Genomic DNA, 14673 nt, shown 5'->3' with positions numbered 1-14673 from the left:
GATTTTAATGAGTTCCATTATTGTATTTTCATATATTCACATAATGTACTTTAATCATCCCCCATATCACCCTTTGCTTTCACCATCCCACTGATCTTCCCCCCTAAGCTCTCCCCTTTTACATTTATGTCATGTTTCTTTGGTCTCAAGTCCACATAGGAGAAGAAACTGTCCAAATGAGTTGAAGGCCTACCTTCTAATGCTGTGTATGTTAAGGTACTGAATTCTTCCTTCTTGATATCCCCTATAAAGATGATGAAGTCAGATAAAAGTCAGTCTCAAATCACAATAAGCCAGTGTAAATGGGGCTCTAATTTCAAGCACACACACAAAAAAAGCTTTCATGCAACACCATGGTTTTACCATCTTTTATTATATAGCCAATGTTCCAAGTACCTGTGGAATACTCTTTAAAGTACAATGACATTTTCCTTAGTAGTATTTACTATCGCAGAAGAGTGAGCAATACTGGCCCTGTGCAGAAATGAAAAGGCTACTTTCCTGGGTAGGTCCCAGTGGTCTCACAGGACGTTTCTGCCTTACTGTACATTTTTTCCCTTTATCATCCGACATAGCTTTCAGTATTACATGCCTTCAAACTGAGGGGAAAATAACATTTTAGCTTCATGTGCCATAAATAACTAATTTCACAATTATTTCTATGTCATTAGTTACTTTTAAGAAAAAGTACTCCCATATAAAATGTACAGACTGGGACATACATTTAGAAAACATCCTAAAGATTGGTGGAAATTGTAACATGTCCACCCTGTAAGAAAATCAGTTAATCCCCACCCCCCAAAAGTATTAAAAACAAAAAGAATAGCTATCCATTACATGTTTTATGGTGTTTCACAGAAAATACTAGAATAATCAACACTGGCATTGAGCAGGTGAAACTGTTGAGTTTCATGTTTGACTCTTATTATGTTCTTGGTAGTATTAGTTTTATATCCCTTTGACATGAGCATTTACATTAAACTTAGAAATTACTCGCCAGAGTATGTATCAGGAACTCTAAAAAGCATCTTCTGTTTTCCTCCTAAACATGATGAAAGTGAGCCATGTTAGTAACTATTGCAGATTCTGGGGACGGGCAGGTGCCTTGCAGTGAATGAAGAAAGGCCAAAACACCTGGCCAGGTGACTCAAAGTTAACCACTCTCAGTTTGTCTTTGCTTTCTTCAGATAGCGTGCTCTTATGGTCTTGTTGACATACATGGTTATTTTAAAATACAGCCAACGAGGCACGATTGAGTTCATTACTGAGCCCTAGGGAAAGAAACAGGGGAGACAGATAAGTATAGCTTGTAACTTGCGCTGAAATAAAGTTTATGCACCTATGTTTTTACTCAACTGTTGTTTGTAGGCAGATTTTAAAGTTTGGAGTGTGCAGTGTTCTGCTTTTCTTTTTGTCTGAACTGGGGTTTGAACTCAAGAGTCTTGGGTTACAAGGCAAGTAAGAACCCTATCAGTTAAGCCATGCCTCCATGTTTTCTAAGATAAGGTCTTACAAATTTGACTTCCTGGGCTGGTCTTGAACCAACATTCTCCTATTTCCTCCTTCCATGTAGCTTTGGATTAAAGACCTGTGCAAACCCTGATCAGTGAGTGCACCATTTAAAATAAAACATAGACATGGTCGTTTGTCTTCCCAACATACATATGCTAATATAGTCTATCTTGTAACTCAATGGGAGAGAACACCCCAAGCCCACAAGCACTGATTTGGGACTTAAGATCTACTTACCATGAGAGCGTGGATTGGGTACCCAGTGGTTCGGGACTGCAAGCCTACTGTTTTAATTGCAGACTTCACAAACGTCTTTGGAGAAGGCTTATCCAAGGTTGGCTTTCGGATTTTAGCCAGTTTAGTCGCTATGAAGTATGGCAGGACACTCTAGAAAGACAACCCCGCAAAACAAAACAAAACACATCCTATTGATTAGGAAGGCCACAAACTCAAAACCCACAGTAATGTTTGAATGAGTGTTGTTAGTGGTATTTTGTATCTTTAGAGAGAGAGAAGAGAGAGCTACCTATGTTAAATTGATAAGACACATGATAGCATAAAATAAAGTATAACAAGCCAGTCTACCAATAAAACAAAATTTGAGTCTAGGGAAAGGAGTAGGTAGAAACCTATCATTTTGAATTTTTTAAAGGAAGGCAGTGAGTAGCAATGCAGACAATAGACTCAAGGTAAGATATGCTTTCTATCCTCAGTATGGGATAGGGTTAAGGAACCAAAAACATGTGTGCACTCTTTTTATGTTTCTTATTCTTCTAAAGAGGTAACATTAATTTTCTTCGTGATTTATAGTTAGCTATGCTTTAATCAATCTGCTATAGTCCTTCTAAAATAAACATTCCATTTTCTCCATCTTAGGTTAGCATTTTCTGGTCATTCTTTTCCCTAAGTTTTGCTGAACTCTAAATGTTTTTCCCTTGTGTTGTGTGGGCTCATACCCAGGGCCTTGTTCATACCAGGTAAAACCACTGAACTACATTCCCAGTGATAACTCTGCTATTAGTAAGATAGGACCACCTACTATCTTACATACCATCAACCGAAATATATAAGCTGAAACTTCACTCTGTCCATAAAGAGCCAAACCCTAACTATTCAAACACTGCCCTTCTCTTTCTCATCTCTGAGGCCACAAACCTACACAAAGTAAACTAACTTCACCCAAGCACTTCAGTAACTGGGCTGACTTTGATTTTTGAAAGACTTAATGTATTGGAATCATCATTACCCATTTATGGCTTTCTTAATGAGCAATAATGTTTTGTCAAAAGTCATCAGGCTTGGCTGAGCTGTGGCTCAACTAATAGAGCACCGCCTTGGGTTAAAACCTTAGTACCACCAAAAAGACAGTAGTTTTAAAGCCATCTTCCTGCATGGATATGAGAACACAGACCAGAGGTGTATCAGACTGATGGATTGAAAGCATGAAATGTAGAGTTTAATGGCTAAGTCACATCTGTTCATCAAGCAAAGCTGAGTAACAAAGCAAAGCAAAATATATGCATGTACTCAATAGAGCACAAGCAAAATTTTCCTCATGTGAAGGTTTAAAAAAGCATTCCAATACATAAATGATAAGCCTACAAAGGGCACTATTAAGTTTCAAGTCTCATGATAAATATAGTCTGATAATTATACCTCCCAGATGCACTATAAGTTCTTGTTCCTTTCTGGCATCCAGCTTTCTTCTCTCCCTTGAGCCACATGAGACACCCACTGGACTACTCACATCTTTAGAATCGAATCGCACTATCTGACTGAACCACTTGATGGTGCCACAAGCCAGCTCATCATTCAGCTAGACCAAAGCAACAGTTTAGAGAAAGGGCCCTGGCTCTGGGGTTTGGCACAAGCAATGCACATTTGGTATTTCTTAGTCAAGTTATATTTTTCCAAATAAGAAACAAACACTATTCTGGAAAGGGAATTTATTTCCAACAGAGGTTTAAAATCAAGGTGGCTGATACAGCCTAGAACAGGAGATGAGCACATGGATGAAGTAGCTTTTGAGCTAAGCCCTGAACAAAGAGGCATCTACCAGGTAAACAAATAAGGGAACTGTGGAGCAAAGAAGAAGTTACACATCAGAACACGGTGTCTTCAGGTAACTGTAAGCAGTCCGGAACAATTTAGTCAGTGGTAGTGTGTGAAGCAGTGTCAGGAAGGCAGCAAATGGTACAGGAGCATAAACCTAATGGCTGGATAGTACCAATGACTAGAGAATAAGTGCCATGTGGACAAGGTAGTAAGCACCACGACCTTCTTGAAACTTACAGTGCCTGTCACACAGCAGGAGCAAGGTGAGTGTCCCCTGAAAGAAGTACCAAAGTGACACTTCTATGGGCCCTGGTGAAGGGTATCGGGCCCTTGCCACTACGCTAGCCCAGACAGTTAAATACACTATGAAGTTGTTAATAAGAAAATTTAAGTCTAAATTTTAGATATTTTGAAGCCTAGCCAAGACCAGCTACCTGGACAAGGCAAACCTAAACAGTTAGCTACGTGTGAGGAATTTTACATTATTCAAGTTGTACAACTTGAAATGTACATGATTGTGGCATATTTCAAAATATGTAAACGTAAATAAAAACCGTTTATATTAAAAAATCACCAAGGTACATCTTTAAACTGTTAAACAAAAGCCCAAGAAGTCATAACTAATCCATTTCTCTGCCTACTCAGGAAAACATCATGGGAAACAGGTCAAGAAGATAGCCATACTTTTCTAGGAAATATTTGGGTTAGGATAAAATTTCAAAAGGAGATTAAGCTCAATGAGTTGCCACTATATACTTTGCCACCTCAGAAGCAAAGTGACCTTGAGAGATGATGTATCCTAGTTCCCTAATTTAGAAACCCAAATGGAAATAATTAGTTAGGCTGAAGAGCAAAAATGCTGTTGATGTTTTGTCCCTTTCAGCCTGTTTTAAAGGAAATCCCTACAGACAACTTGGTAGCTTTCTTTCTTACTCACTGGAGTAGATTGCACAAACCCCACTTCGTCAAGGGTGGACTTAATTCAGAACAGGAAAGCCCAGTCCCAAAGCTGCAAATGGCAGGTAGGCAAGAAAGAATCCTGGAACTTCAGAGTCATCTGTCTACCAAGTATGCCTCCCCAAATTTAAAAACGGCTAGAGTCACTCAACAAGCCTTGGGAAAATGTGGATCCAGAAGAGCAGACTGTGCAGTCTTTTACACAATATGGGGTCCCAGGGTACCTAAACTTGCCTTTCATCTCTGAGCATTATATTCACAGGTGCAGGCTGCCACTCCTAAGGCAGAGCCTGGGCTTCCTTACATCTGCTTATTCATCTACCATTTCAGGACCTTAAGTCCTCCTAGGTCTGCAGTTTGGTCCTGCAGACCAAGAAATAAACCTTCCTGCAAAAGGCCCCTCGAATTGTTTACATTCTAGAAATTGTCAACATTCTAGAAAACATTAGAAAAAAGAATCATTCTGGTGGTCGAGGTTTCTGGTTGCAGGGAAATTTTTTTTTTAAAAGCCTCATAATAGTAATAGGATACATTTAAGCACCTCAGTCTAAATGAACGAGTATAAAGTACTCTGTTCTGCACAAAGAAAATCAGATAAATGCTGGCTGACTAATCAACCTGCAAATGAACTATCACAAAATATGTGGCACTTACATGCCAACATTCAAGGATCAAAGGAAAAAAAACCCTATAATCTCACAGAAAGCAGTTAACAATGAATTTTTTCCTGAGCACACACTAGAATGATGCTCAGACACTGGGCATACAGTGGTGCGCAAAGCTGTTTTGATCTTACAGAACTTACATTTCAGTAGGGGCCGCTGGTAAAGAGCACTGATGAGAGAGGCTGTTTTGGCAGTTAAGTTGATCAACAAAGGTCTCTCTCATTGATGAAGTGGCCTCTCAGATGTAGTGACTTACAAGCAAAGATCTGAAAGAAGGGAGGGAAGCTCCTCAAAAGGTTGTCTTTTACACTGAGGGGAGCAGACACTGTAAAGGACCTGAGAAGAGAGTGCTCAGGCTGTTCCAGGAACAAGTGGAGATTAGAGGAGGAGTAAGAAGAGGTTGCAAGATAATATATTGGGAAGTTTGCAGCCAGAACATCATGGTTTCACTCTGCAGGGGATGAGAAGCCATGTGGGAATGTCAAGCTGAGGAGTCAAATGACTGGATTTTGCTAGGGAGACCAACAGTGGTCAAAGTATGATACAATAATGGCTTCGATTAAAGGGGTAGCAGTGGAGGTCAGGAGAAGTGGTCAGGATTGTTTCAGGAAGACTTCCTGATGTGGACCAATGGGAGAAAATCAGTATCAGCTGAAATCCAACCAACTGGGATTCAAATTCCAGCCTGCCACTTACGAGTCACGTGATCTTGAGCAAAACACACAATTCCTCTGCAATTAGGAGATTCAGCATTTTCCTTATGGAACTTTGTGAGTATCCAAATAAAACACTGTCAAAGATGGCAAGATATGAACTCTTAGTATGTTCTGACAGTTATTTTTTTCTAATATTCCTATTTTTGGAATCAACCCGGAAAGAAGAAATTGGTTGAATCTATACATCCTGCAGGAAGTGTTAGAACACTGTTTTCCATGGAGACTCTGACTGCTGAGGGACCCATCTGGGCACGTCCACTCTCTAGACACAGAGACAGAGGTCTGGAGGGACCTCATAAGCTTGTAGATCTTATGGTGAAATAGTGTTGTAAAGGGACAAGAGAAAAAGACATCCACACTGACGAAAATGGAGATTCCACCTGGATAGAATTCAGTTATCCCCAGCAGACCTAATTTTACTGTTCTGAAGCCATTGCTAAAAGTTGGTGCAGTTGACCAGATATGAATATTTCCAGAGAGAATCTTTAAATTGCTTTATAGTTCTATTTAGACTCCATTTGCACTAAAGACACAGCCCATTACTCCCTTTTACTGTCACTGGCAATTAACAAGAAAAATGGATCCGGACTTATGTTTGTGATCTCAGTAGCCATTTCTCAGTATTTAGCTTTCAAGCGCTTTGAAGCCCAGCAGATCTCTATGTTTACTGTAAATCATAAGTTTAATTTTTTTAAATTATGTACAGAGAGGTTACAGTTTCATACATTAGGCATTGGATACATTTCTTGTACTGTTTGTTACCTCGTCCCTCATTTCCCTTCCCCCCTCCCTCCTCCCCCCCAATACATTGTTCAGTTCATTCACACCAAACAGTTTTGCAAGTATTGCTTTTGTAGTTGTTTGTCTTTTTTTACCCTGAGTCTCTCAATTTTGGTATTCCCTTTCAATTTCCTAGTTCTAATACCAGTATACATGGTTTCCAATATACTCAGATAAGATACAGAGATACTGTAGGTACAACCACAGGAAGGTGATACAAGAAGATCATCAATAATAGTTACACATAGCACGTTGAAAGTAGTTACAACAGTGATATAACAATCGTTTCCATAACATGGAGTTCATTTCACTTAGCATCATCTTATGTTTTCATAAGGGTATAGCTATTGGGCTCTTGTGATCCTCTGCTGTGACTTGCCTAAACCTGTGCTAATTAATTAGTCTCTATAAGGGAGACTATAGAGTCCATGTTGTAAATCATAAATTTTAACAAAATAATAAAGGAGTAGCTTCTTTCATTTGAAAATGTTGAATTTTCTTTTCTTTTTTTTTTTGGCCAGTCCTGGGCCTTAGACTCAGGGCCTGAGCACCATCCCTGGCTTCTTCCCGCTCAAGGATAGCACTCTGCCACCTGAGCCACAGTGCCCCTTCTGTCCGTTTTCCATATATGTGGTGCTGGGGAATCAAACCGAGAGCTTCATGTGTAGGAGGCAAGCACTCTTGCCACTAGGCCATATTCCCAGCCCGAATTTTCTTTTCTTCTTTATCATAAGTTGCACCAATTGTTTTCAAAATTTCTTGGGCAAAAATCAAATCTATTCTGATTAAAAACCACATTTTCCACTGAATTAGCAAAACAACTCTCATCATCAACTACCAAAAAGCCTAGAGTGGTGCTATGTACACAGTCCCAGGCCAGGCCAGGTGAGAAGGGCACTGGGAGGAAATGTGGAGGAGGGAATGAATGGAGGAATCAGTTATAGGTACTAAAGAGGACAGAGCTCATCATGGAAGATCTCACAATATCCATTTTGGCCTGAATGCACCGCGGATGTTGGCCCAACAAGAAAGACAATTGCCTGGAGTCCAAATTCAATCCTAAACCTTATGGGCAGCCATTGGAGAACCATATACAAAACAAACTTTCATCTGATCTGTGATTTAATATGATCATCTGGGATCTTGTGGGAAAGGAGGAGAAGGTGTGATAGCTGATAAATGTTTCTAGTCTCCTCAAATCTGGAGACATGAAAATGCCACACTAAACTCTGAGGTTTCATAGGAACCAGTATTTTAGCGCCTTTGATCAGAATTAATGAGGTTCTTTCTATTCTACTTTAGTGTTGTAAAGTGGTTACATAATATGAAAATGATACTTTGCTTCATAAAATATTTGTGCCTTCATTTATTTATTTCCATATTCATACTAAGAGTAAACCTTGACTAAATTCATATGAAAAAAAACAATGACTGATGAAATTATATAATTTAAAATTCATTGTTGGGAAAATAAAAAGTTTATCAATGGAAGATATTTCAGGACACAAATACTAGTATGTGTTGTGGTAGTTTCTAGTCACATCAGATTAATAGGCAGAGAATCTAGAGGGAAAAAAAAATCTGAGGGAAATAGGCTATGAAAATGACAGACCTGTCCCTGAAAGAATTCTAGAATTTGCTTCTCAGTGCTCACAAGGTCTAAAACCAACTCATCATGCCACTGAAATACTCGCAGCTTCTGTTCTCTGCCCACAGACGGCCAGTCACCTTTAGGGTTCCTGCTTAGTGTTAGAGGTATTTAAAAATCACCAAAGTAAGTCTTGAATATAATAGATTTGTCAAAAAAAAGGTGTGATCTTCCATGGCACATGGTGCCTTATGTCCCACAAAATGTTTCCTTGTTACCTAAGCACATCCTACATAACAGATGGAGTTACCAGCACTACAATGACTGGTCAAAGAAGTGGGGAAGCAAGAGTATGGTGACTTATTATACAACCCAGACTTCTAGAAAACCCTGTCTTCCCAATGAACTCTGTACACCTGGGAAGCTGCAAATTAAGATGAATACCAAGTCGCTATGACATCTAAGAATCCCTTGGCAGCAAGCTAAGATGGGGGTTGGGAAGAAGCAGAGTTTTAGTGGACCCTCGAGATGACTTTGGTAAGTGCACAGCATTGTCCTACAGGCCCAGCATGAGTAGCCTAGTGATTAAGAATAAGGCCAAACAGACTTGGATTTGAGTCCTGGGCTCAATAAGGGCTAACAGCTTCACCTTTCTAAGTTTCAAGTCCCACAACTTGAAAAAGGATGAAAATCAGACTTATCTGAGAGAATCGTTATGAGATGCGCTGAAATGATACATATAAAATGCTCAGCATGTGCCTGAGAAGAAGCCATTTAAATATTTAGATGTTATTAGGATTGATCACTTGGGACACTTCAAGGTATAAAATGTGAAATACAAGGCTCACAATAATGAGAGCCCTATGGACACTAGGTGTGTGCAGAGGTAGAGGAGATGATGAGCAGGAACAGGAAGTAACACATGGAGAACTACAACTTCTCCCTGACATTTAAAACAATGTGCCTAGGAACCGCTAGGTTGAACAATTGGTGATATGAGACTGACACTCATAAAAACTCCTGTATTTGCTTCCGCTAGTATTTTCACAGCATTGTATCTATGGTATAATAAGCTCAAAGGTCTATATTTAAAAAAGCACAAAGTGTACTGAAGATGTAAGAGCTAAAATTATAAACTTCTTTAGAAGGAAACAGGAGAAAAGTGTCAAGATTTTGGATCTGGCAAAGCTTTCAGATATGATATTAAAAGCACCAGAAACAAAAGAAAAAGTAAGTAACTTCGATTACAACAAAATTAAAGACTTGATTGTTCACAGGTAACCCATAGAGTAGGAGCAAGTAACCTGTAGGACAGCTCATACACATGTGTGCATTCACACTCCCTCCATAAATGAGGAAGTGAAGAAATCTGAGCTCTTAGACACTGCTGATGGCAATATAAAATGGTGTGGCTGATATAAAAAATGGTATTATGGTTCCAGCAATTCTACACCTGGACAGAAGTGCACACAGGTCCACAAGAATAAAAAACCTAGCCTCACAATAGTATTTATATACATATGTTCATATCAGCATTATTCACAATAGCCAACAGGTGTAAGAAACCCCAAATATCCATCAATGAATGAAGGGCTAAACAAAGTATTATACTTACAATGGATATTATCCAGCCCCTGAAGGAAATTCTAACACAGGCTTCAGCACGGATGAAATTTCAGGACATTACACTAGGTGAAATGAGCCTAAGACATGCTAAGTGTTTTGATCACAAAAGATCCTACTTATGGGACCCACTGGGAATAGAGAAATTCAAAGAGACAGAATGGTGGTTGCTAGGGACCAGAGTGGTGGGGAAGGAGGGAGTTAGTATCTCCACATTGAGCTTTCGAAGATGCATATTTCTGAAACATAAAGTTTCACAACACTATGAATGTACTTAATGCCACTGCAGGGTAGGCTCACAAATAATTTTTCTAATGGTAAATTTTATGGATTTTTTTCTTCCATATTTTAAAGAAGAGATGGCAGTAATCTGATTCTCTCAAAATAAAACCATGAGACCTTACAATGATAACATTTGCTATTTACATTGCATTTAAGTTCTACTTTTGGGAACCCTCCTTAAAAATCCTAGGAGATAATTTTTAAAAATCCAGGACTCAACTGCATGAGAGAAAAAGAGAAACTGTGTCTTTAATGGTGTGCTAACGTCACAGTCACTTACTGAGAAATGCGATTTTCTTTCGTTGCCAAGACAGCAACCGTTGCTGTGGAAACCACACAAAAACAGGGATACTTAACTGAAACAAACTCCACTCACCTGCACAAAGATGCCCTTGCTCTTATACTCCTCATGGAGGCACTGAGAGAAGAAATCTACAAAAGCCTAGGAGGGTGGTGGGAGTGGGAAGAAAACACACACATTACATCAATCTGCCTGATGTGTAGCTATGGAAACAAAAAATAATAAATTAACCATTTAATGCTTCCATTTCTAATTATTCCTTGCATTTCCAATGCAGAAGGGACGTTTAAAACCTTCAGTGGTTTTCCTGCCAGTAAACCACGTAATATCTTACCAATATAATAGGCACACCAAATTCTGATTTAACGAGAGAAGGGTCTTCTTATCTTTCTTTCAGAAAATTAGTTTCCAAAACAAAGTATTTTCATATTATACAACAAAGGCTATATTTCTATGTTCTGTTCAACACTCAAGCAGAAACATAATATGAATTCTGTTCAAAACTCTATCTATGGGGACTTGGCTGCTGTGAAAATGAGACCAGCAATGCCCTTTGGATGCTGTGCTATAGCAAGAGATGAAGGTGAGAGCTCATCTTCTCATGAGAATAGAACCTTAAATCTATCCCTAAATTCTGATGTGCATTTCAAATACAAACTCAACATCCGGCTTGAAATAATACAGTACCAGGAATAACTTTACAACGGCCCCAGTGATCAATAATTTGCATCTATGGAGAAGAGGAGAAAGCTGAAGTTCAGCTGCCATTTCTAACACATGGCATCGTTTTAAACAAGTCTCTTGTATGTTCCAGAGACAGAGAAAGCAAGTGGATCAAGGGGGAGGGGGGCGATGCCAGGTTTTTCCAAAACCACAGCAATGACTGCTTGTCTTCAAGTGAAAAATAAAACAAGTGTTTGCTTTTTTCCTTCCCTGACATATCACAAGTGCTTATTATGTGTTAAAATTTGCTTATTTGTCCCTAAGAGCTTCTTAATTTAAATATCTAAATGGTGAATTTTCTCTTCAGAAATGTACTCCATGCCTCAATAATGTATCTGAAGACAATGCTAATGACCTGAAGGCAGGAGAAATGCATTCTAAATTATTACCTAGTAGTAAGTAAGGAGGTAGGTGGGAATGGTGTTTGAAATTGAATTCTGGAAAATTCTTGTCATACCTTACAAGTGCCAAAGAATACCTGTGAGTACTGGGTAATGTTGCAAAGCATTCATATTCTCAACACTCTTTTTTGTGTCTACTGAGAACATTCATGTGCTGACTTTATACATTTCTTCAATGATGTATGACACCGACTTATTCATGGATCATGAATCTTAGACTTATGCTCTAACCAACTGGACAAAATGGATTAGGCTGACTCTCTTTGGAAAGTCCAAGTATCACCTTTTAAACCAGAAAACTACTGGGAGGGAATAAAAAGCATCATTGAGATATGCTGGAGCCACACTTCTAAGTTGACACCAATCAGTGCACCCATCTCCAGCTGTGGGTCTCCCAAAACCCATAGGGGGGTATATTTCCCCTTTCCTTTCTAACCTAATGGAAACTGGCCAAGACTAGAATTTCAAGAAGGCTAACTATGGTAATTGTTCATACTAAAAATTACCCCTGTTTTATGTTGGTAGAATTGACTGAATTTCTATTTACCTTGGTTGCAGAGTAGATGGTCAACAGTGGAACCGGGAGCATGCCACTGGCAGAGGAGATATTCAGAATCACCCCTTTAGATCTAAAATGGAAAATGGACTCGGTAAATAGGGTGGAATCATACACACAATTGTTGGTGAGTTACACATCAAGAGATATAGAAGCAGAATAACAGAGTTGCTTTTCTAACAAACATTTCTCTCTGCCTTTCATCAGTGTGGGATATGCTTGGTCAGTGAATGAGATATAATTCAATGAACTAAGAATAGATCTGCTTTACCATTAGCTCATTTCCTAGTCTTAGTCACCCAGGGCATGGCTGGATCAGCTCTACAGTCTACTGGAGTTATCTAAGGTCCTGTTCATGTCACAGCATCTCATTTACCAGGTTGGAGTGGTAGCAAGGTGATAAGAGCTCTTACCTACTATGTGTGGGGTACCACAGGAGACCAAAACACTTCACAGTCACTTTTTCTACATTTCTGTATTTTATTTATTTGTTTTTGTCAGTCGTGGGGCTTGAGCTCTGGGCCTGGGTGCTGTCCCTGAGCTCTTCAGCTCAAGGCTAGTGCTCTACCACTTGAGCCACAGTGCCATTTCCAAGAATCACTCTTAAAATCTCTATGCACCTTCATTTCGGCATTCTGTCACATACTATCTTGCTCAAGTATTTAATTACTCTATTTGGATAAATATTTCTTCTCAAGAAAGTCATAAGCTTTTGATCATGAAAGTCCTCATTTCCTCAAACATTCTATATGGTGTGGAGTATTAACAAATAGGTACTTAATAAACTTTATGGCAGCGAGGTGTGTGGGGCACACCTGGAAGTCAACTAGCTGGCCCCGCCTGTTTCTCAGTCTTGGGGCCATGTGTGGCTAAGATGGCAGCGCCTAACAACAACGCGCAGCTGCTACAAGTGTCTTTGGTTATAACCCAGAGGCGGTTCTGTGGGCTGTGACCCCCCCCACTTCCGCCCTTGATGGACAGCTCATGCCTCCCCTTCCTGCTGGTCTTAGACCTGATTGGCTCCTGTGCCTTATATTAGTGGCACGTACTTCCCCAATAAACGAGATCCTGCGCCGACTTGACTCCCAGGTCATCTGATTGTCCTCCGGTGAGGGAGGGCTGGGTGTGGGCGGCCTGCTGACCCTTCTCCTTTCTTGGCTTGTCAGGTCGGGGCATGCCTTCCCCGTCTCTCCCGCTGGTTGGGGAGCGCAGACTATGTCCCGCCCCTATACTTTCCCTGGGCTGTAGATACTGGGCACTATTTCCTGTAACTTTTGGCAACTATTGAGAATGAACACTTGTCAGGAATAAATGAGAGTGAGTTTGAGGAAAATAATGGTGTAAATGCACTAGTTGATATAGCCTGCACATATAGGTTAGGTAATGTGTTAACTTACGATTTTAGGAACTTTAAAGTTTAACACCAATTCTGTCCTCTTCCATTCTTCCCAGAAGTTTCTTCTCCTCTTCCTCTCCCCCATCCCTTCCCTGTCTTCTTTTTTTTGTGGTACTAGGACTAAACCCAGGACTCTGGGCCTGCTAAGCATATGTATGCTATATCAGGTTCCTTTCCTTCAAATATAGTTTCTCCATGTTCTTATCTGAATCTACCTCCCCCAGTCCTGTTTCTGAGTGTTAAAAAAAAGGGGAAACTATGTAGACTCTTTTTTATGCAAAATAGTAGAGAAAACATGATTAAATGGCATCTAAGTTATTTTAGACATAAATCTGAAGAGAAATAATCCCCAAAGGTCACCCGCTCCATCTGCCTGCCTCTAGGCAACATGCCACTCCAACCATCAAAGGCAAGTCTGGATCCTTGCTTAATGTATCACCGGAAACAAGTATTTTTTTTCCTTAAGCAGAAGTCATTATTAGTAATACACCCTTTTCTAAGCAGTGAACCCATTAGCATTTTGATGATAGAAATAAGACTTCAAATTTTAAAATGTTATTAAGAAGTTGGAGAAAAGTTGAAATAAGTGGTTCATGGATTACATCATTCTTGTATTCTCTTGTCTGTGTCTCTTAGTAACAAGCCTCTCTTTTCTTCTTCTTTTTTTTTTTAGGTAAGAAAGTTTGTATTCTAAATTAGAACCCCGCAATTAAAGATAAAAATGGTGAATTAGCAATGAATGCCTACTCATTTCATTTTATCTATATCTGTGAGAAATTCTTCGATTAAAACATGGATTAAAAACCACTTTGGTGAAAGTATCTTTCCCTTTTAAGGTGCTGAAAATATTCTAAAAAGACACTGTGGTGATGGTTGCACAGCTCTGTAAAACAGCTAAAAACCAGAGACCCAAACACTAAAAAAGGAGATTTTATGATACACAAAATACATCTTAATTAATCTGACACACTGGACTATGTTGGATCAGATCCCCAAGTGGAAGCTAAGAGAGTTATTGTATCTTATGCAGCACGATATATTTTCTGAGAAGCCCAGGTCTGGACAAGTTAATCCCCCTCCTAGCCCGCCCCCCCAAAAAAACCCTTATAGATGTGGGC

General features: G+C 39.5%; 1 protein-coding gene across 1 annotated transcript in view; it reads right to left on the bottom strand.

Annotated features, from left to right (window-relative positions):
- Nucleotides 1-466: 466 nt before the first annotated feature.
- Nucleotides 467-14673, bottom strand: part of Hsd17b12 (hydroxysteroid 17-beta dehydrogenase 12) — a 121561-nt gene continuing 107354 nt past the window's right edge. The window contains exons 8-11 of the mRNA XM_048360436.1: nucleotides 12151-12232; nucleotides 10555-10620; nucleotides 1750-1899; nucleotides 467-1271 (exon numbers count right to left, since the gene is read on the bottom strand). Coding sequence (XP_048216393.1) covers nucleotides 1164-1271; nucleotides 1750-1899; nucleotides 10555-10620; nucleotides 12151-12232 — 406 coding nt within the window. The 3' untranslated portion in view covers nucleotides 467-1163. The remainder of the gene's footprint in view (nucleotides 1272-1749; nucleotides 1900-10554; nucleotides 10621-12150; nucleotides 12233-14673) is intronic.

This window comes from Perognathus longimembris, chromosome 13 (assembly GCF_023159225.1).
Source record: "Perognathus longimembris pacificus isolate PPM17 chromosome 13, ASM2315922v1, whole genome shotgun sequence".
NCBI lineage: Eukaryota > Metazoa > Chordata > Mammalia > Rodentia > Heteromyidae > Perognathus > Perognathus longimembris.
Note: the sequence above shows the minus strand (reverse complement) of the source record. Positions and strands in the feature narration are given on the sequence as shown.